At 43.7% G+C, this 23,409-nt stretch overlaps 3 protein-coding genes across 5 annotated transcripts; 2 read left to right on the top strand and 1 right to left on the bottom strand.

Annotated features, from left to right (window-relative positions):
* Positions 1-1,453: 1,453 nt before the first annotated feature.
* On the top strand, positions 1,454-2,825 carry LOC125548268 (uncharacterized). The gene has a single exon (XM_048711918.2). It carries the CDS (start codon positions 1,602-1,604, stop codon positions 2,658-2,660), a length of 1,059 nt encoding a protein of 352 aa, XP_048567875.1. The 5' UTR covers positions 1,454-1,601; the 3' UTR covers positions 2,661-2,825.
* Positions 2,826-10,682: 7,857 nt separating this feature from the next.
* Positions 10,683-18,674, top strand: LOC125543603 (P-loop containing nucleoside triphosphate hydrolases superfamily protein). 3 transcript variants are annotated; one of them, XM_087546790.1, is made up of 15 exons: positions 10,683-10,816; positions 10,944-11,680; positions 11,779-11,960; positions 12,092-12,258; positions 12,539-12,846; positions 12,926-13,009; positions 13,124-13,288; positions 13,378-13,484; positions 13,618-13,796; positions 14,804-14,965; positions 15,230-15,445; positions 15,551-15,588; positions 15,690-15,817; positions 16,146-17,226; positions 18,268-18,674. In XM_087546790.1, exons 5-15 carry the CDS (start codon positions 12,627-12,629, stop codon positions 18,381-18,383), a joined length of 2,496 nt encoding a protein of 831 aa, XP_087402916.1. In that variant the 5' UTR covers positions 10,683-10,816; positions 10,944-11,680; positions 11,779-11,960; positions 12,092-12,258; positions 12,539-12,626; the 3' UTR covers positions 18,384-18,674. The 3 variants fall into 3 exon arrangements, with proteins under 3 accessions (XP_087402916.1, XP_048562954.1, XP_048562955.1); XM_048706997.2 differs by having other exon boundaries at positions 12,144-12,258; XM_048706998.2 differs by having other exon boundaries at positions 12,150-12,258.
* A 146-nt stretch (positions 18,675-18,820) lies between these two features.
* LOC125543604 (pentatricopeptide repeat-containing protein At5g56310-like) lies at positions 18,821-20,604 on the bottom strand. Its single transcript, XM_048706999.2, has one exon. The coding sequence runs from the start codon at positions 20,497-20,499 to the stop codon at positions 19,015-19,017; it is 1,485 nt and encodes a 494-aa protein (XP_048562956.2). The 5' UTR covers positions 20,500-20,604; the 3' UTR covers positions 18,821-19,014.
* Between the last annotated feature and the right edge of the window lie 2,805 nt (positions 20,605-23,409).

Below are 23,409 nucleotides of genomic sequence, written 5' to 3' on the forward strand. Positions count from 1 at the left end.
TGGACGTTTCTAAAATCTATTGAAACATGACACAAATAGATGTAAAGATGTTTCAAATCCATTAGATTGATGTGAACATTGACCGGAACATTTTCAAAACAATAAAATTTCAATGAAATATATGTGAGTGAAGTCTAGAACATGACTAAAATTCGTGTCAACATGTTTTGGGTCCATTGGAGTTGATGTGTGAACCTTCTTTGAACATTATTTGAAGAGAATAAAGTTTCATTACAATATTTTGTTAATAATTTATGGGTCTAAGTTGGGTTAAAATGCATCAAATACATTTGGAATTTATGATTTTTAAACAAATAAATTTCATGATATTTGTGAAAAGTCTGAAATTGGTGTAAATATGTTTGAACATCTTTGAAAAGTATGGAATTTTATTGAACATTTTTCAATGGTGTCTAGAACTTTTACTGAAATAATTATGAACTTATGACGAAAAAGATTCAAATATTTGAAATGAGTCATCACTTTTTTCAAAATATGTACTTCTGTAAAATCTAAAACTTTAATATTCAAGAACAACAAAGGCCATAAGAGCATCTCCAATAGGTGCCCTAAAACAGGGCAGGACCACTTTTTACATCACGAGGGGCAACATTGCTCCAAATTTACAACACTTGCAAAACACAACACCAAGTGTTGCAAAATTTGTAACACTTGGTCGGTTGGAGCAACTTTTGCAACACAAGGGGGACCCTACAAATTTGGAACACCAAGTGTTGTTTTACATCACTCTGATGCTCCAATGGGTGTCATAAAATAGGCACCCACAAAAAGACAACCGTGATGTATTTTGCACACCTATTTTTAGGCATCTATTGGAGTTAGACGTTTCTGGATTTTGTAAAATTGCAAATTTTGATCCAACCACAATTTGGTGGCCTATTATAGGGCACCTACCGGGACGTGGAGTTTCTAATCTTGAGCTCAAATGCTCCAGGATGAATAGTAAATTAAAAAATAGACAAAAATTTCTTTAAGGAATGTTTTGAGTGCATGCAAAAAAGCATCATGAAATCACGTCGGTGCAAGGTGTGGTAAAAAAACAAAATCGATGCCCTGAAAATGTTACTTTCAAACGCATTTTGTTGCACAGAATTTTTTGCCACAACTTTCACCAATGTGATTTCATGGTAATAATTTACATGCACTTCAAACATTTCTTAAAGTTTGCCACAAAAAATCAGAATTTTTTAATTTTTTTAATTTTGCTGTTCAAACCAGGAGTATTTGAGCTCGGGATTAGAAAGGTACTTTTGACCTATTGGAGATTGCTCTATGAAACACTCTTTCTCTATGTTTGTCGTAGGCCGCTCCCCCACATACTTTCCCATGTGAACCTGTTTTTCTTTTGACTCCCTCCCTGCAGTTTCTCTCATGTGATCCCCATTGTTGCACCACCGCGCGATCCATGACACTCACTTAATTTGCTCTCGTGTGCACGCCCCGATGCACCGTTCCGTCCAGTTTAAACAGGGTCACGGGCAGGCGAGCCTCAAGCGAGCGCGCACGCACGAATAGCCGCGCTGAGCGCGCATTGTACAGAGGCTGTTCAACTAGCAGAGCATGCACCGGCCGGCCATGACATGAGGGAGCACCAGCTGCAGCAGCCCGGCACGCTCTTCCTCCTCAGGAACCCGCTCGTGGTCGCCTCCAGGACGATGCGCCGCGGCATCCGCGGCTTCTGCCATGGCGTCGGCTCCACGTCCACACAGCAGCACCTCCACGCCAGCATCGACCACCAGCAGCTGGCCAGCGGGGGTGCCGATGCCGACGCAGCGTCGTCTTCCTTCATGACCGTGCCGTCGTCCGTCGTGGGCTCCTGCGCGGCCGAGAGCGAGGCGACCACCGGTGGAGGCCCGCATGCGGCGGCCGCTGTCACCCTGGAACAGATGATCCTGCAGCTGGACCTGGAGGAGGAGGCCGCGGCGGCCAGAAAGGCGCGGCGCGTGGCGGCGGCAGTGCTGGAGGAGGACCGCTACCACCCTCGCCGCATGTCGTGCGTGAACAGCTCCGACCACGTGCTCCGCTCAGCGCGGGACGCGCTCAGCCAGTACCCGCGCTTCTCCCTCGACGGCCGGGACGCCATGTGCCGCGCGTCGTTCAGCAGCTACCACGAGGGCATGGGCGTCGCCGGCCCCGTGCTCCGAGATAGCCGAAACATCCCTGCAGACCGCGACGGCAGTCGGCACCGGAGGGCGTCAGTCTGCTGCGCCGCCGCCGGCGCGGGGCACTGCAGAGCGAAAGAGTGCGGTATGGAAGGCTACGAGATGGACCTGGAGCGGACACTGCGGATGCCGTCCACGGTGGCTGGGGAGAGCGTGGTGTGGTGCAAGCCCGGCGTCGTGGCCAAGCTCATGGGCCTCGATTCCGTGCCCGTGCCCATCGGAGGAGGGCAGCGCGGCGGCATTGCCGGCGCTAGAAGGAAGGCCAATTGGGCACCGCAGGGATCGACGCTCGGCGGCGGCGTGAGGAAGCAGAGATCAAGGAGGATGGGCATAGAGGAGCTGGAGAAGGAAAGGCTCTTCATGGCACTCCATGGCTACCTCGGGTCGGGCGCCAGCGCCCTACGGGCAACCGCGGGCCCTGATGTCAGTGGGTTTGGAAGGGACGGGGAAGGTTGGGAATTCCGGGTTCCTAGCTAAGCATATTTCAGTTCAGTATTTCCGATTAAATTTCGAGTAGAGCAACTAGCTTTTTTTTTTGTCAAATGGTGAATTTTATCAATTCAATGAGGGCATAGCTGGTTTTTGCATAGTTAGGATGATGTACATAGTCAAGATCAACACCATATGCACTCAATCATCTTTTAGCCCCTCTGCGAAAACCCTAGCACTGTGTTTGGATGTTTGCATTCGGGCCTAGTATTGAGTATTGGCATTCGTTTGGGTTGAATATCCCGAATATCACCGTTTGCTTAATCTTGGCATTCAGCTCTGGCATTCGGGCTCGATATCGAGCGACCAGTCCCGCAAGCAAAAAGCTAGCGGCCCAACTCGAAGGGTAATGCGGCCACGATTAATGTGAGTGTTCTCAATGTTTATAAAAGTTTTCCACGGGTCAATGAATTAGAGCGCAGAGATTTATACGTACCAAAATACAATAGTTTTGGTGAGAACTACCAGGAGAAGGTTGCATGCCTAGTTGAAGTCATGTGCATGCATTCTAGTTGGTTGCATGGTACGGATCAAGCAAAGAAAGGTCAGCTACATGCATGCATGCCAGTTTGCCAAGGAAACAAATTACTAGGAAGGCAATATACACAGGACTCCTATAAGTATGAATCATTAAGTGATGAAGCTTCTTTTTCTGAGATCCCGAGAGCACCAGCACAGATATTGTGTCAAGAAATTTGGAAAGCAAACACATATATATTAATCAGAAGGAAATCAAAGATTGCATCGGTTGTTAAAAATAGAGAGCGGAATTACTACTACTTCTGTTGGGGTCGACGACCAGAAAAGATCACGAGCATCAGGAAGTTACTCACGTGGATTTTACATGTTTAAAGGAGATTGGATGGGGCCCACCAAGCTTGCCGATCCTGGAGTTAGTTTAAACTAAGAAAGAGTCTACAGATTAGGAAATATGTGTACGTGTGTCTTTTGGAAACCTTTTAGGTGTGCGTGTGTTTCAGGTTGGCTACTTCTATAAAGCCTAGGTGTGCGTCGTTGTAGAAGGGTCAGGTTATTTTTATATGAAATAGACACGATGTGTTTTTCAGGGTAGACACCCGTATCAAGTTTTGGAGGAATCTTTGGAAAACCTCTATGTTGCGATTTCTTTTCGTGGAAATTGTTTTGCGCGTGAGTACCTTCGTCGAGATTGGTTTTCTCGTGCTGGGTCGCAAGGTTCAAATCCTCTACTTCGTGTACATCGCGTGCGCGGGCGAGAGGTTGTTACTGCTAGTGCTGGAGTGTCGTGAAAGATCGGACCACAGCAACAGATCGAAACTTGCCATCGGGGTTCCGGTCTTATCAAAGGGTCCGCGCTCGACATCGCTGAGTATTCGGGATAGCGTACTTGTTTGCAACCGAAACGAGCGTCATCCTCCCATCCCCGTTCGAGACAGTAGGTCTCTCCCATACGGCCCGAGTAGCAGGTAAGCAGCTGCGGGATCTCCCATTGTGTGAACAGGGATCTCTCCCATTGTGTGAACAGGATCCCCAACCTAGGATGCACAGAAGAGAGAGATGAGAGGGAACTGCTCTACCGGGAGGGAGAAAAGGAAAAGTGAGCGTGGTGGGGCGGGAGGTGGCGCCGGCCGCTGGACAAGAGGAGGATGGGATGGGCTACCCGGGCCCTGTCCCAGGCCTCAACCGCCGACTACCCAGACACCTTCGCTGCACTGCCACTTTTCCGGTACTGCAAGAACGGCACCTCACTCGAAGTCCTTTTCCTGGACTGGTCCTTCCGGGGCTTGCCGGAGGTCTCTCTCTGGGGGCGCTCATGAAGGAGATAGCAGTCCACCTCATCTCTCTCTTCAGCGACCTTCACCCTGGTATATTATTTGACCATCCAAACATCATTTGGCACTCAACCTCAATATCAGGTCTCTGTTCTGAATACCTAAACCTCCAAACAAAAATATTGGCATTCAATCTCAATGCCATTATCTTGTGATATTGGTATTTAACCCAATGCAATGCCAAGAGCGTAGGTCTAATCTGAATTAGTTCTGACAATGTTCATGTGTATAACGATGTTTTTGCGTCGTTACCTTATACTCCCTCCGTTCCGAATTATTTGTTTTGGATTTGTCTAGATACGGATGTATCTAGACTCATTTTAGTGCTAGATACCTTCGTATCTAGACAAATCCAAGACAAGTAATTCGGAACAGAGGGAGTAGAAGGCATTGCTCGGATATGCTACAACCGGTTAGCTTCATGTTTTCTTGAAAAAGATGGAGTTTACAAAACTGACTGCTATTGAGGGATGTCCATTATGTAAAGGCCTTGAGCTTCTCTCGTTATTTAAGTTGTCAGACTTTAACTTTGAGCTTCAAGAGTGACTAACAACATCTTCAACTGCCCCAACTACTTCACTTGATATGGAACACTAGCAAATGATGGATCTTAAAAAAAAACTACTTCACTTTGTATGGCGCGTCAGCACTGCCATGTCAGTCTACGGGAGCTCGAGAATAGGACCGAGTAGCATGATTTGGATGAGTAGTGCCAATCCTTAGTCCACCGGATCAACCTGTCCGGCTTGGTGTTGAGCTAGATGCCCTCACGGCGCACAATGAGGCAAGGTACTAGACCGTGGTTTTTTAGAACGAAGGCCTGCGCCTACTTCTATACCTACTAATACAGAAATTTCTTCCATTTCTTCGTCCATCTCGTGTAGCTGACGAAAATTACCCTCAATGTCACCCATAAGTGGAAAAAACCTGAAAAGGCAACATGAAGACAAAAGCCGTAAAACTAAGTAGATTGGTTTTACATGTATGATAACCCATGTGAACCAACTCGATTTCCACCCCACGTAAGATATCCATCGAGTCCTCAGAAAATCTCTTTTCACTCCATGCATGATACCTGTCGAAAGAGATCTATAAAACCAACTCTCTCCTAACCCACATACCTAGCGAATCATGCCCATGTATCATAGGATCAGGAAGTAGAGAAAATAGACAAGCAAGCTGCTAGAGCTACGACGACGAGATCGAACCGATTTCGAGGGTGCTTGAGGGTAAAGTGGACGGTGTTGGACTCAAAGGCGCCAGCGTTGTGCCCATGGATTGGCGGTGGGAGTACGCTACCGGCGGCATCAAGGGTGGACGATAGGGGTTGGAGAAGATTCATCATCCCTCTGCATCACCTGAATTTTTGCTGCAAGCACGGAATTCCTAGCACCATCCGACACTCTCCCCTCCAAGGCCTGCATGATTGAAAATTACCATGACCTCTTCCGCCTCGCCATGATGTAGCAGTGCACGTCATTTTAGCGGTTGTCCTGAGGGCAGCCCATGACTCCGTAGGGGCCGGGAAGGCAGACATTGCGCCTTGTCCAACCTCTCGCCACGAATAGCGAGGGGCGGGAGAGATATCATCAAGGACGTGCCACGATCAGTGTTGGACACCTAAGAAATCACAACCATGACTCCAGGGCAGGTTGGGTCAATGTACTCTCCACTCGAGCACCTAGGAGGAGTCAACAAGTGGGAAACAAGACCCAAGGAAGATTCCTCTTAGAAGGCACCGACAGCAGCGTACATTTACGCCCAGGAGGTCCATGCCCTTAGTAGCAGCCACCAAGCCTAACCGGCGAGACATGGAAACTCTGGTTGCCACTCTCTGTACTCAACATTCAACTCGGCAATGCCTCCAAGGAGGGAATAATGTCATGGTTCCACCGTTGCCTGGCCCGACGAACCGAGACTAGGATTTACCCCATTTCTCGAGGAGGGCACAAATAGTGCCATGATAACGCCTCCAAGGAGGAGAAGCGAGTCACATGCATTGTTGTTGTCTACATCAACCAATGCCAAGTTGGGATTTCTCGCTGTCACATGTCCGTCAATCCTCAAAGATCAAAGCAAATCAAAGAGTGAAAACAAGTCGTCGTCCTGGACTACCGACGCGAAGAAGAGAGACACATTTGATGGCTTTCATTTCACTGGCCTGCAACCTCCACTGCCAAGATCTATCAGAGGCAATAATAGAGTCACAAGATTGCCATTCTCACACCATGCCAATGCAGTCTACGCTTGCACTCTACCGCACCAAACAAAAGGCCAGGTGATCTAAATCATAGGCTCACTGGGGAGAGGACCCTACCGCATCTATCCGCCGCACGAGGCTTCACCCAATGTCCGATGATGGTGAAGAGAATGGAGAGGGAAGGGAGGTTGGTGGCGGCGGAAGGCTTAGGTCGCTCTACATATCGCTTGGGCGAGTAGAACCGGTGTTCATACAAAAATAACTGTGTAAATTAACCGTTCTTTTTGTTTTTTCTTGCTATTGCTTCGTCTGACGTTTTCCTCCGACAATGTGAAGAGAAGGGAGGCGGAAGGGAGGATGATGGCGGTAGAAAGCTGAACTCGCTCTGCATATCGTTCAGGCGAGCAGAACCGGCATTCATACAAAAATAAACATGTAATTTGACCATTCCTTTTTTTCTTGCTATTGCTTCGCCTGATGTCGTCCTCCGGTGATGTGAAGAGAAGGTAGAGGGAAGGGAGGCTGGTGGCGTCGGAAGGCTGATGTCGCTCTACGTATCGCTTGGGCGAGCACAATAAATATTTGTACAAAAATAATTGTGTAAATTAACATTTCTTTAGTTTTTTCCTTGCTACGTTTGTTCTTGATATGGTCACATAACTGGCTATCTGTGCTATACCGGGAAGGTTCATGGTATACATGTTGATATTTTTTTTGTTTATGGCATGCTTAAAGTTCTATGAAAGGCTAATAATCTTTAGGGGTGTTCTATCCAACTGGTTGGTGCACGTATGATGTTACTGGAACTTATTCACTTGCCGTGAGTAGGTGTTAAGCAATGCTTGCTTGTTAGCGTATGTCCAATGATGTTTGATAATAGGTTTGTAAGGATTTGCTTGCCTCTTTTGGTTCTATCTATAATATATGGCCTATGGTATCTCCTTTTCTCTCTTTTGAGCCAACATGCACAATATCGATGGCGGTTGTTGTTCTGGTGCGCTGATTTTATATGGCTTCAGCACAACGACTTCACAACTATCTACTACAGCATGTTTTGCCCGGCTCTGACGAGGGAGGGGCGATGACGGCAGAGCACCTTCGGCTCGCTTCAGTACTTGTAATCGTCGCTAGGTGGTCTATGGATCTGGATGCATTTTTTATTATTTCTGGTGTTCGTTGTATTGCCATGATTGAAAATGAATAGATTGAAAGTTTTCCCACAAAAAAGGAACATGTACAATAGCATTCTTGCCTTGTTATTACATTTTTTTTCTGAGTTGTACTTGTTATTACATCTGAAGTGGTATGAGACCACATCATAATTATGCCATCACATATTCATATGCTCGTTGTTTATACACAAGTTTCAAACAATATGTGTCCCCTGATGCAAAATACTCCTTTGTTGGCAAGTTGCCGAATACTTTTAAACCATTTTGTGACAGTTGATTTGTAGGGACATTGGCGTGCTATCTAATTTGATGTTCTAATCGACCGTAAATGTGATATGCATGTTCACGCTAACCTTGTCCAACTAATTCAACTTTTTAGCTTCTGCCTAAAGTGACACTTCATTCCGATGAGTTAGAGCATCTACTACCGGACTTCCCTCCTTAAATAATGCAATCCACATTTGAATATCTCAAATTAAAAACCTCAAATTCATATTATTACATGCAACGTAGCGATCTTTAAATGGAGCTCGTCCGGTCGCCGTGGCCATATCCGGCGGCCGGCTGCGCTCCCAGAGTGTTGGCCCGGATGCTGGCAAGGTAAAGTAGGGCATGGGACACGAGCCGGCTCACGGGACTCAAGGCGCCGCCGTCTCCCATACCCTACTCTTCCTCGTCCGAGCCCGTAACCTGTTGGGTGCCGGTGGACGTCAGATCAATGATGGATCCGTCCTGGGACGAGCCGGCGACGTCCACCACGACGCGGTTGCGGCGCCCGGACTGGTGCACCGCACAGGGCGTCGGAGAATGTGCCTCTACCTGGCCGACGTCCACTGCCGCCATGTCCTGTGCTCGTTGTTGCGCCATATTTGCGTCGGATGACGCCCACGGTGCGTCCATGGCCTCGGTGCGCCAACGGAAGGGTTGCACGTCTACCACCGCATTTGGACGCCAGACGGACCGCATCGCCTCTGGTGAGGCAGCGACGGTTGCCCTAGCGTCGGATCCATAATCCATTTGAGCGATGCAATGGATTTCCGACGGAAGGAGTCTGAGCGTTGCCGTGCACGGGCCTCCTCCCGAGAGCGGCGGAGCGCAAGCCGGACGACCATCTCCTCCTCGGGGCTACGTGGGATGAGCTCGGGGTCGACGGATCTGGAGGTGAACGTCTCGGATCCGATGCCCGCCATGTCGGAGACGGCCAAACGGCGCCGAAGACGAGCTTGGGTGGCAGAGGGGAGTGGAGTGAAGTGGCTAGGGTTTGGTCTGGCGAGCAGATGACGAGGAATATATGTGGGGTCAGGTGGGTCAGCGTGGGTGGATCCGACATGGCGGGCGTGCCCATGCGTGCCCAGGCGCCCCCATATCCGTCCCATATTAGGGCCGGATATGAGGGTCAGCCCGGAAGTTTGAGGCCCGTTTGAGGCGCCCGTCTGGATCAAAATTTCACGACCGGACAGGCCTGCCTGACGTATGAGGCGGGTTTGATCAGTAACCAGTACTAAATATATAGTATATATATCAACAAGGTGCGGTAACTCAAAGGGGCACGCAACTGCCCAGCCGTGCCCGATCGTCCGATTGCCTCGCGATTTGTAAAGTTATTGGATTCCGCACACCAAGTTTTAAGTTCTAGTTTGTGAAACTTGTGATTTTATCATTCGATCTTACCAAGTTTCATCAGTTGAAACTTAAACAAGTTTTTAAAAAGACGTCGAAACGTATTCATACTGGATCTTTTTTGAAAGCCCTCATAACAAGAAACACGAATATGAAGTGTGTGTGTGTATGTGTTATGTGAGCGTCTACAGCCGTACTATATTAGAAAAACACGAAAATGCAAACGAAACTTAATTTGGACTTTTTGGTTCAAAAGATATAAAAGACTAAAAATTGAAAGCCAAAAGAAAAAAATGGGGTCAGTGCCCCCGCCCCTGCATTGCCACAAATCCCCTCCAACAACATGCATGCATGTCTTAAACTATAATGCAAGCACCTCTGGCACCAAGTACTTGCAATTCACACATTAACATATATGCATGCACCTCGGTCCACCGTCGCTGGCTAGCAAGGTCCAAAGAGATCCATTGATGAGGCTAACAAGGTGGTTGAGAGAAAGATGCATGCTACTGATATAGGAGTATTTATAAAATCAGCCTATCAGTTGGAAATATGTAATGAGAAGAAGCAAAAACATATAACATTCCAACTATCGATATGTCACCAAATGAGTCTGGGGCTAGTGCAGACATTTTTCTTTTTACCTTCCAATTCTTCTATACTTGATGTTTTTTTAACACTACTTGATATTATTGTTTTGAAGACATTATATGATCTCAATAAGTCACTTGGATTTTCCTTAATGGTCATTCTTTTGCTCTTTGTGCGATGTCCATCGATTTTGGTGGCATATCCTCCATCCCACATGTGGCCATCAACATGTTCATGTCTTTCCCCTTCCTTTTTTTTAAGAACAAAAAAAAACTGGTCATGTCTTTACTCACTTGGGGGCTCAAAACGTGCTTGCCAGCGAGAGACAAGGGAGCCAGGAAGACTCTGGGCCATGCATAGGAGTGTAGACAAGTACTGTACTCATGATCATACGATTCTTATGGCATGGCTCCAGTTCATCTTATCTCCCCGGATCTATAAAGAGATCCTTGGTACTATCATTTATCAGTTTTCTGTGCCCAGGAATCGCCGAGCTTGATCAGCCACAGACATGGCAATCTGCATAAACAAAACAAATACAAGCCCTTGCATAGCTGGGGGAACTTTCAGAGAGTACTAGTGCCCTTTGCGTACCAGTATATGTAGTCGGTTAACTTCTCTCTTTTTGTGTTGGACAGCAAAGCATACTCGAAGATACAATTCCTTAGTAATTAAGGATGGTGACAAGCTATAAAGCTCTCAGTGGTGGGCCCTTGATTTATTAGTCCACAGTTGGTCACTGCCTCACCGGTGAGATTTCCCTGTTGAGACCCACATATCAGCACAATCATCTATGTCCTTGCTTGATTGCCTCACTGGATTGTCTAGAAAATAATATAAATTGTAATTGCCTCACTGGGTTATTTTTTATCAGCAGACACCTAGCTGCACACAAGAATTATATTGCAAGACATTCATAGCTAGCTGCTTCATTTCTACTCTACGGTCCATGGAAGGCACCAGTACTGAGTAATGTACAGTACAAGATCATTTTATGATCACAACCAGATAAGAGAACCCCAAAGGGGGTTAAAAGAAAACAAGTAGCACATGTATTGATGTATATGATGAACGTACGTGGTCATCAGAAAGACTGGGAGCATCTCGTGCATGAACCAATGCCAGAACGCACCACACTATCAGTTCCCGCTGACATGATCGGGAACAGTGCTGCTGCGAGCACAGTAGTACGAGCTGGCTGAAAAATACTGGCATGGCCTTTTGTTTTGAGCGATGATCACAAGATTGATGCGAACCCCAGCATTTTTGAGGCGCAGACCCACCTGCCGCGGCCTCTCTGAAAAGCTCGGCATGGCACATGGTGGGTGAGCTCCTCGATGACAGCAGAACAGGAGTGATTATTTCATTTGCCAAACAACATCCACCCATTAAATATTGTCGCCATACGCCAGAGCACAGAATCTGTCATACTTAATCACCATCACCTCTCTCCCTCTCTCGCCTCCCTCTGTCTCGGTCTCTCTGTCTGTTCCTCTCTCTCCCCTGCCTCTCCATCTCTCTCTGAAGCAGACACTCAAACGCGCACAGAGCGGGGGCTACTGAGCTGCTATCGGTTTTGACTGGATTTGAGCTCCCTTGACCAAAAGATCCCAGGTATGGTGCATATGCTTTGTTTTGCCAGTTGAAGCAGCAGCCCCATGGTTATGTTATCTCCATCCTCCGAGTCCTCTTGACTGATCTGTTAGCTGCAGGAACTTCTATGGAGGTGGCAGCTATGGCGGACTCTACTGCCAAGGTTCAAAATGCTGAAACAACCAGAACATACTTGCATATGATGATGTAGAATTGCAGCCACTGGTTTGTAGTTGGGCGCTGTCATCTTTGATAGTGACACGGCGATCCTTGGAGGGAAAGAGCTAGTTGAGGAATTGAGGTATTGCAAAGTTTCCTCTCTTCCAATGCTTGGAAACCTTCTTTGACACTTGAATCACTCTGCAAGAATAAGCAATGTATCCTTTCTTTTGCCTTGCTTCATGATGATGGTCTCCGTTTCATCTAACCTAGGAAATGTAGTAGTTGGCGGCTCTGAAGTAGAACTGACCTTTTCCTTGAAAAGTGATAGAGACCTGGGAACTCCAACAAGGATTTAAACAATGTATGGGTTCCGCTGAAGGCAACTGCTCCCTTTGCTCTTGCACACTCTAAGCATTTGATGCGGTATGGAAGTGCAGGTATGAGCTACCAATTTCTCGTTCATATGTTCTATAGATCTGGTGTCTTCAAATTTCTTCGCGGCATTCTTTTTGTATGCTTCTCAAGTCTAACTGCAAAATACTTGGTCAGAAAAAGGATTATTATTAGAAAATAATACGAGAGGTCTTGGATGTCAGTCAACTACATGTGGTAGACTCGGCATGCTGAAACCGTCTAGTTTGAATTGCTTCTGACTTTGACACAGCGTCACTCTGTTTTCTTTTCTATAAAATTTGAGAATCTCATTCCAAATGGCAGGCGGTGTCACCAGCAAAGAATGAAACAGGAGCAGCAGGATAGCCATCATCAATCCTGGTTCTTGGTGATAACTTGCTAGGCATCATACATGGAAGGGCAGTCAGGGAAAACCATGCAGAGTCTACCGGATACATTGTCATCCCTCAAGGGGTTCAACAAGTACCTCACACCCAGTTGGATTGAATCAGTGTCCCACATCCTCAAGGAGTTGACACCAACCAAACCACAGAAAGTAATGGAAGAGGAGGCTCAAAATGTATTTGAGTGTGATGACACAGAATTAGACATTAAAGTTGCAAAGATTCAAGGTATGTACTTCTAATTCTTGACCTCAAAACCTCCAGGCATTCCTGAAACTATTATTGTTCTTCTTTTATCATATGACAGATGAAATGGTTTCACTGGGTGCCCAACTAAAGCAGAAAACACTGCAGAAGAGAGAGTCACTAAATAACTATTTGGACTTGAAAGGTAGAACTTTTGTCGAATTTTCTACTCCCAGGAATTTAATTGCGTTTGGTTAGTATACTTCAAGAAAGAAAAATGGGTTTGCCTATCTGTTAATTATCATGCCTTATTCCCCAGGAAGTATAAGGGTGTTCTGTCGTATGAGGCCTTTCAACCATGAAGAAAGTTACAGCTCCAGAACCATGTTCACCCTTGATGAGAGTAATGTTTTCTTAAAAGTTGCTGAAACCAAGACAAAGCAATACAAGTTCGATAAGGTTTTCGACCCATGCTCAACACAAGGTATTAGGTATTTCATCAGATTTTTAATAGGAGCCATCCTTTCTTGATTGTTTGAATTCAAGTCTACTGAAGATAGTTTGCTTCTCCAGGTGATGTATTTTCTGAGGTCGAACCAGTGATAAAATCAGCTATAGATGGCTACAACGTTTGCATATTTGCCTATGGTCAGACAGGTAGTGGAAAAACTTATACAATGGTAAGATGTACTTCATCCACCACTTTCCCTCCCTCTTTCCGCAAACAAAAATAAACAAAAAGTTCACAGTTCAAACACCCCAGACAGACTGAAAGGCTAATGTTTAGTTACAATTCATTACCATATGAATTAGGAAGGCAAGCCTAAAGATTTGGGTGTCATACCACGTGGGATTCAAGTACTGTTTGATCGAGCTTCAGAGAGCAACAGCAGATTTCAGTTCACTTTCAGCATGCTCGAGATATATATGGGAAACCTACGAGATCTACTAGTTCCAGGAAGCAAGACCAATGGGTTAAAGAATGTTCCGAGGTAATTTTCTAAACTTGATAGAAGGAGAATGGACTGCTTTCAAATAACAGGGTTTCTTTTACAGTATGGTTTATTACCAGAATAGCTAAAGATACATATTACTAAATATCAAGATATGCTGGTTCTGAACTCCCACTTGTAACAAATAGAAGACAATGAAAGTTCGAGCCAGCTCCTGAATCCTGACTGTGATGTAGTAACAGCAATGCACAAGTAACAACTGTCAGTTGGGTGCCTGTTGCCTAATTATCTTAAATCCACATAACTAAAATGTATTATAGTTATTGTTTGATATTTTAAGGAGGTGTTGGACACCATTCCAATCATGTTGGATGCCATTTCTGGATAAGTTGTACCCTTGTTTCCAATATAATGACACGAGAGCTTGCTCTGTTGAGTTGTCAATATTATGCAAAATTTTGGGTAGCATGTCTTTGCATAGGTATGAGGCTGTCAGGTATCGACTGGGGCACTATGCTTTCCAGATCAAGCCCAAATGCCTGTGTAGGTTCTTGGCTCAAATACTAAAAGGGCCTCATGTAAATATATGAACTTAAGAAGATATATCTCATGTCAATGTGGTATTGTTTAGATCAATTAATATTGTCATGTGAGTGCTTACTTGTTTTGTTCCTATCCTACCCTGCATAATGGTGTAACAGAGCCAACATATGAACGTTATCATGATTTCTTGAACACTGTAAAAACCATAAATATATAGTCAATCAAGAAATATGTGTGGAGAATCCAACTTTTACTTTTTTATGCCATTATTAAGGATCAAAATGATAGAGAGCCATTGGGGATCAAAATGAAAGAGTCATTTCCTAGGAAATAGAACCATTTTATTTAGGGAAGAGAAAGAGAATCGTACATCATCTACATGAATTGTTTGGGTAGTTCCTATGTTTTCCGATAGTGCAGGTTAACTAATTCTGTATATCTTCACACCTTGTCAGTTTCTTTCTTTCTATGTAGAAAATTATTTAATGCATCTCTGCATACAGCCTCTCTATTAAAACGGATCCTGATGGTGGCATTGAGATTGAAAATCTAGTGGCAGTTACCGTGAATAATTTTCAAGAAGTGAAAAGATTATATGGTGTGGGGACCCGTCTTAGATCAACAGCTTCCACTATGGCTAATTCTACATCAAGTAGATCTCACTGGTAACGTATTTATTTATTTTATTCTTGGTAAAAAACGTATTTATTTATTTTATTGAAGAAAGCATGCCTTCTTTCATAACAATTGAGAAGACATTAACCATGGTTGCACCTGGCTAAAAGAGGTCCTGAATCAGAAGTGGAGACCAAATGCTCACTAAACCCTACTATGCTTGTGTAAAGAAAAATGACTGATTTTAGAAAGAGAACAGGACGGATGGATTGCTAACCTGAAGCTTATATTTTTTGTATTCATTTATGCAACAGTTTGATTCGCATTTCATTGACCTCCTTTGATGCACCTGAGAGGAAAAAAGCAAGAAACAAAATATGGATGATTGATCTAGGTGGAAGTGAGAGACTTGTAAAGACCAAAGCAACTGGTAAAAGGCTGAAGGAAGGCAAAGCCATAAATTTGTCATTGTCAGCCCTAGGGGATGTGATTGATGCACTACAGACTAAAAAACCTCATGTACCTTACAGGTATGTGAAATTCACCATGCTCATGTTTGACAGTTGGCACAAATGATTGTTGTTTTACCATTAAAGTTGAAGACAGTGATACCTTCCACTTCTTTGATTTTGCAGGAATAGTAAGCTTACACAAGTTCTGAGAGATTCTCTAGGTAAACAGAGCCTCACTGAATGTTTTGAAGGAAGTTTTTAACTTTCTTGTTTTATAAACCTAGATTTCGTGTAGCTCACCATGCTGTATTCATGTTCACAGGATGCGAGTCCAAAACATTGATGCTTGTCCATATTAGACCAAATGAGAATGATTTGTGCGAGACCGTTTGTACCTTGGGTTTTGCAACAAGAGTGAGAAGTATCCGTCTAGAAAGTGAAGAATCGCCAGTAAGTTTTTGCAATTATCACTAACATGAATATACATCCAAGAAAAAGATAATGGTATTCATCATTTCTACGAGCTTATGGGTCAAATATTGCGTGGTTTAGTCAATTCGAAGTTCATGCCAAAACATTTCGATTGATAAAATGACAACTCAGCCGATCTGAGGCTCATTTAGATCTGCCAAATTAATGAACATTCCAGAAATTAACACAATGGTATGCATTCATGCACACACCATGAGTAACCCAACAATTTTAGATATGGGTTTAAGTTTTTATCTACTTGATAACACTCTTGCTACAAGATAGATAATATTTTGATATCAATCAGGAGGTAAAAACAAGGAAGGAAGATTTCTTAAAGGAGTTAGAACAGACGGTCAGTAATTTGGAACAAGAATGTGACAATATTAGAAGAGAAATTAAGAAGCTCGAGGATACAGTGGAACATTTGAGAGGGCCTCAAACATCTGCTAGCACAAATTTTGCAACTTCACATCCATCCACTCAGGAACTCAAGATTGACATGTCAAAGAATGTAAGAAGTCTGAAGAATCACAGAGAAGTTCCGCGTGGGTTACCAAGGTTCATGAAGCCAACTGCTGCTAGCCAGCACAGGATAGGTTTAAACAATAATGTTCCCAGTATTAACAGGATGAAACCACCAATGCCACCAAAGAGAAGGCCTTCTTCCGTCTATGCAGAATCTGTAAGATTTCCAGTAAATGCCGATACTTGGCAGTCAGAATGCAGTTCTGAGTGCAGTATCTCCATGACAAGTGACATGAATTGGACACCGAGCATACTAGATGGGACTGAATGTAGCCAAGATGCATCAGAGTACGAGATCAAACAGGTGATTTTCTCAGAACATGAGAAACCATCACAGGGTCAAGTCATTTCCTTCAAAGAATGGCAACTTACAGAATCAGAGAATATGCAGAACAAAACTGAAGAAAGGAGTATTATAGACATTGATAATTGGATCCACCAACAAATACTTCAAAGTGCTGGCACATGCCAAAGCAAAAGGGTTCTAACTGTTCCCAATGTAACTGAAGAAGAAACTTTCAATATTCCTTCACCAATTAAGACTGAAGGGCCTAAAGGTTGTAAGCAAGCACAGGACGAAAAAAGTGAACTAACCCTACAACCCCCACCACTCGATGCTAAGGATATAAAGCGACCCAAGGCAGTTAATCATTTCGCCACAGAAGAATTATGCAGTCCTCCATCAAGAGAACATCGCAGCACCAACGAGACAAAGAAACATATGAATGAAAATCTTGCATATCAGGGGAGATCCAGAAGATCTCTTCAAGAAAAGCTGGATGGTTGCATGCTAAAGCTGCCAGAATCTGATCTCAATACAAGTCCTGAAACCAGGCCCCGGGAAGAGGAACACAGCATAGGTAATGTTGTCTAGCATTGGAGAATGTGCTTTGGGAATAATTTATTTGTGATATCTGGATCGGTTGATGTTATTATATCTTATAAACTTGGAATCAACATAGGAGAATGGCTTGGCATAAACAAAATTAGAGTATGCATATACAGCAGTACATTATTTAGAAAACAAAAGTGGGCAAAAAGATCAAAATTCCAGTCAGTTAAAGCTTTCATATGCATTAACATAAACAAACTTTGCTGTATTCACATCGATTCAAGTGATTACAAACACCTGCAGATGGTTTAACTTAAATTATGTGTGGTCTAGAACTGTTTTCTCCCGCATACCCACCATCTTCATTTAGCAATGATAAGGCAGATTGAGGAAACACAGCGAAACCTGCAGATGATAGTATGGTTCTTATAGTACTTTTACTGCAAAAGGCAAAATAAATCAAAGAAGATCATCATTAAGACAAACTTGAAAAACTCATAGACCATGTGTAACTGCTACTAGATAGTGGACTGTTGAAAAAACCTATGGCAAAGTTGTAAGCTTCACTGCTCACTGTTCTAACAAATAACTGAGCTATAGAGTCACCATCCCAGAGTGAAACTAGAATAAGCCTTCTGGAGCTTGAGTTATGGACAATAATAAAATGAAATTCAAACTAACATGATACTTTATGATTGCTATCTAAGGATGTTGTTTAGACTTTCCTGTGAAGGAAGAACAGTGAATTCAGCAAAATCAAGTCCTAATAGGATAATACTCCCTCCGTTCCATGGAGGGAGTAGTTTATAAATAATAACTAAGGAAACAACGATGGGATACAGTTAGGTTATACTACAAAAACTAACTGTGTTGTTGTCGCCTTAACAGAAATAATGATGTAAATCTTTGTGATGTTACCATATTATTATATAACACAAACTGCACAATTAGCATAAACATAGTACTGTTTATTAATTTTAGTGGCCTCAATTTCCACTTCTGCACTTCTTTCAATGTACATATAGTCCCTCAGAGGCTATATGTTTATTTCTTTTATTGTTTTGCACAGGAAAACTGAAAAGGTTCTTTCAAGCTCTACAGACAGCATGGGGCTGTGTTCGTCTAGGATTAGGCATTGTCAACCTTGGATTAGAGCACGAGTTCTTTCAAAGCTTGATAGTTTGAAGTAACTGTAATGTCGTCATTTTAAGAGGTAGTACTCACTTTTGAGAGTACACTGCTTCAGGAAATGTACTGCCGGTTTGACATAGCGGCAGGTGAATTGCTGATCTGATGCTGCATTGCTGCAACAGTTGGTTTGATGCCAGATGGATTGTACTAGGAATATAGTGGAAGTTGTAAAAAAAGTGTATGAGTGAACAAACTATGAATGAGAAATTTGACATATCCTGAAACAGCAACTGTTAAAGTGTGTACAGATGAAACTGCACTATATTAATTCAGAGGTCGTATTTAGCTAGCTGATTTAATTACATGTCAAAGTAATGTATGTCATAAGGCCAGAACAGTAAATTAAGATACTATGCTACATATTCTTAGCTAAAATTCAAAGACATGGGAAACAACTGATCATTTAATAGCAGGTAAGGGGCTCCTGTTAGTTAATAGATGGTACCCTTACCATTACCTGTAGCCAAAGCTCAAAGGCTTGGTTAGTTCGCATCATGAGAACAAATCTCTCATATAACAAGCCAACGATTACACCATCAAGGATCAGCTATCTGAATTTTGACCTTCCGTACACACACACCGATATACTCTTCGAAGAATGCTCTTACTTGATGCTCTTACGGTCTTACCCTTCTTCAATATCATGCAGTGCTTCAGGGAGCGTGGCGACATAACCAATGGATTTCATGTCAGCGGTGATCTCACACAATACTTTACATATCTTATGTAAGCAAGGATGAGACCCATCTCTGGAAGTGAACTCATGAACCACACCATCAACTTCAATAGAACTTGCCCCTGGTACATTTCTTAAGCCCCCGTCTCTCATTGCCTTCCGAAGTTTGCTAACTTCATCCCACCTCTCCTGCTCTGCATAAATGTTTGACAGGAGAATATAGTTCCCACTGTTGTGAGGCTCAAGCTCAATTAGATGTAACAGGGCTTGTTCCCCAAGCTCAGCATCACCATGGGTCCGAGCAGCAGCAAGAAGAGCTCCCCATATTGCTGCATTTGCCTTGAAAGGCATGTCCTTAACTAAGTCTTGAGCTTCCATCAAACAACCAGCACGGCCAAGTAAATCGACCATGCATCCATAATGTTCAACTCGTGGCTTAATCCTGTACCGCGATACCATGATTTGGAAATACCAGCGGCCCAAATCAGTCAGTCCAATGTGGCTACACGCTGACAGGATGGCAAGAAAAGTAATGTCATTTGGTGCCACATTCTCCCTTTCCATCCGGCGGAACATATCAACAGCTTCCAAACCAAGGCCATGCAAAGCAAATCCAGCGATCAACGTCGTCCAAGTCACAATGCTCTTCTGCCCCATACCCTCAAACACCTCCACCGCCTTGGCAACACACCCGCATTTGAGGTACATGTCAATTATGGCGTTCATCAGCCGTATATGCCAGCATAACCCCCGCTTCACCACGAACCTGTGCACCCATTCCCCCAAATCAACAGCTCCGAGATCCCCACAAGCCGACAGCACGGACAGCATTGCTATCCCATCAGGCTCGATGCCCTCCACCTGCATCCTCCGGAACACCTCGACCGCCTCTGCTGGCCGTTTCATCTGTGCATATGCTCCGATCAAGGTCGTCCACGACACGACGTTCCTCTGTGGCATAGCATCGAACAGCTCACGCGCACAGACCAGGTTCCCGGACTTGACATACCCCGAGATGGTAACGTTCCAGCAAAAGATGTCCTTGTGGACCGTTTCATCGAACACACTGCGTGCGGAGGCTGCGCAGGCACAGGAAAAGTAGGCCTGGATGAGGCTGGCCGAGACGTGCGCGTCGGAGGCGAGCCCGGCACGGACGACAATGGAGTGGAGCTGCGGGCCGAGAGTGCCACGCAGGTGGGGAATCCGGGAGGCAGCGTTGAGGGATACGGAGGGGTGTGTTCGGTGGAGGAGCGCGAGGGCGTGGGGGCAGAGGGGAAGGCGGAGAGAGGCGAGGAGGAGCGCCGAGAGGAGTCGCGCGTTGTGGTGGCCGCCGCGGGGGAGGAGGAAGGCGTGGGCCTGCAGGAGGTGGCGCGGGGAGTCGAGACGGTTGAGGAGGGAAAACGCGCGGTGGAGCGCTAGGGGCAGCGGCGGCATGCGGAGAGGCGGCGCGGTGGTGACTGCCGGGCAGTGGCGGGACTTCGTGCATTCGTGACGCGGGGGACTGTGTTGTGACTTGTGAACAGGCCTGGGAGGAATTCGATCGAGACCAAACGAACCGGGCCGGAGTTTAGTGTTGGACTTTGGGCTCGGTATCCTCTCCAGCTCCAGCGCGCGTTTCTACCGGTTTGAGTTGAAACGGACAAAAAACACCACCAACGCGCCGATGCAAACAGATGAGCATCCGTTTCTTAAGAGCAACTAGTTAACGAAATGACCAACATGTTTTATAAAAATCTGTACACTTTAGAAGGGGTTCAGGATATGGACTACATCATTTCAACAGTACCATGCAAAGTAATCCAGGAGATGAATGACATGTTGAATGCTCCTTACACTTAAAAGGAAGTAAAAACGGCACTCTTTCAAATGTTTCCTACTAAGTCATCGGGTCCGGATGGTTTTCAGGCTCACTTCTTCAGCGTCATTGGGAGATTTGTGGGATGGTGTTACCAAAGCAGTTTTTGATATTGTGAAGGAAAAGGAGTCAACAAAAAGCATCAATGAGGCCATCTTGGTGCTTATCCCAATGGTGAAAAACCCCACTCTATTATCACAGTTCCAGCCTATCAGTCATATGCCCTAGAGGCAATTATAAAGTTGTTATTTATATTTCCTTATAATGTTGATCAGTTGTTCCTACTGCTTATATTGAAAAACCACCTTTCCCTGTTAGGATAAAGGAACATGCTAAGTTTCAACTGTGGTCAATAAAAGCTATATTAGAACACCTAAACCAGCTGAACAAATCAACATAGAACCTAGTTTTTCTATGGTTAAGGATCTCCTGGTTGAAAATTTAGATGGGCATGTTATTTACTTATGTGATGAAGCTACTAGAATTGCCAAACCCGATGAAAAAGATAAACATAGACCTGTTGTTGGCATGCCTGTTGTCTCAGTTAAAATAGGAGATCACTGTTATCATGGTTTATGTGACATAGGTGCTAGCGCGATTACTATTCCTTTTACCTTATATCAAGAAATTATGAATGACATAGCACCAGCTGAAATATAAGACATAGATGTTAATATTAAACTTGCTAATAGAGACACCATCACACCACTTGGGATTGTTAGAGATGTTGAAGTCCTGTGTGGGAAAATAAAATGCCCTACTGATTTTGTTTTTCTTGTTTCCCCACAATATGACTTTTGTCCCATTATCTTTGGTAGACCTTTCTTGAACACCGTTAATACTAAAATAGATTGTGAGAAACAAACTGTCGGTGTTAGCTAATGAGTCTCATGAGTTCAATTTTTCCAAGTTTAGTAGAAAACCTCATAAAAAAGAATTGCCTAGTAAGGATAAAAATATTGGTAGTGCTTCTATTGCTGTACCTCTTACTGATCCTTTAGAACAATATTTGCTAGACCATGAAAATGATATGCATATGCATGAAAGAAGTGAAATAGATAAGATTTTCTTTGAACAACGTCCTCTGCTTAAACACAATTTGCCTACTGAAACTCTAGGAGGCCCTCCACCTAAAGGTGGTCCTATGTTTGAATTAAAACAATTGCTAGACACTTTGAAATAAGCTTATCTCAATGAGAAAAAGATTTATCCTGCTATTATTAGTGCTAACATTTCAGAACATGGAGAATAAAGATTATTGAAAGTTCTAAGGAAGTACCAAGCTGCTATTGGATATACTCTTGATGATCTTAAGAGCATTAGTCCCACTCTAAGTCAGCACAAGATTAATATGGAACCTGATGCTAAACCCGTTGTTGATAACCAACGTTGGTTAAATCCGAAGATGAAAGAAGTGGTAAGAATGAAAATATTAAAACCTCTGGAAGCAGGTATAATATATCCTATAGCTGATAGTAGATGGGTAAGTCCTGTTAATTGTGTCCCTAAGAAAGGACGTATTACTGTTGTTCCTAATGATAAGAATGAAGTTATTCCACAAAGAATTGTTACAGGCTATAGAATGGTAATTGATTTGAGAAAATAAAAAAAAGCAACTAGAAAAGATCATTACCCTCTGCCTTTTATTGATCAAATGCTAGAAAGATTATCTAAGCACACACATTTTTACTTCCTTGATGGATATTCTGTTTTTTCACAAATACCTGTTTCTCAACCTGATCAAGAAAAGACCACTTTTACTTGTCCTTTTGGAACTTATGCTTATAGACGTATGCCTTTTGATTTATGAAATGCACCTGATACCTTTCAGAGATGTATGACCGCTATATTCTCTGACTTTTGTGAAAAGATTGTTGAGGTTTTCATGGATGACTTTTCTATTTATGGGAAGTCTTTTGATGATTTTTTAAGCAATCTTGATCGAGTTTTACGGAGATGTGAGCAAACTAATCTTGTCTTGAATTGGGAGAAATGCCACTTTATGGTTAACAAAGGTATTGTTTTGGGCCATAAAATTTCTGAAAGAGGTATTGAGGTGGACAAAGCTAAGGTTGATGCAATTGAAAAAATGTCATGTCCTAAATATATCAAAGGTATTCGTAGTTTCCTTGGTCATGTTGGTTTGACTTTTCAAAAAAAGTTTAGGCCTCGTACAAATCTTTTGCAAAAGGATATTCCTTTTGTTTTTGGTGATGAATGTTTAGAAGCCTTTGAAACACTCAAGAAAGCCTTAATTTCTGCACCTATTGTTCAACCACCTAATTGGACCTTGCCTTTTGAAATTATGTGTGATGCTAGTGATTATGCTGTTGGTGCTGTTCTAGGACAAACAGTGGATAAGAAATTAAATGTTATTCATTATGCTAGTAAAACTCTAGACATTGCACGAAGAAATTATGCTACAACTGAAAAAGAATTCTTATCAGTGGTGTTTGCTTGTGATAAATTTAGATCTTACATTGTTGATT

This window comes from Triticum urartu, chromosome 3A, assembly GCF_056163025.1.
Source record: "Triticum urartu cultivar PI428250 chromosome 3A, HENAU_Tu73, whole genome shotgun sequence".
Lineage (NCBI taxonomy): Eukaryota > Viridiplantae > Streptophyta > Magnoliopsida > Poales > Poaceae > Triticum > Triticum urartu.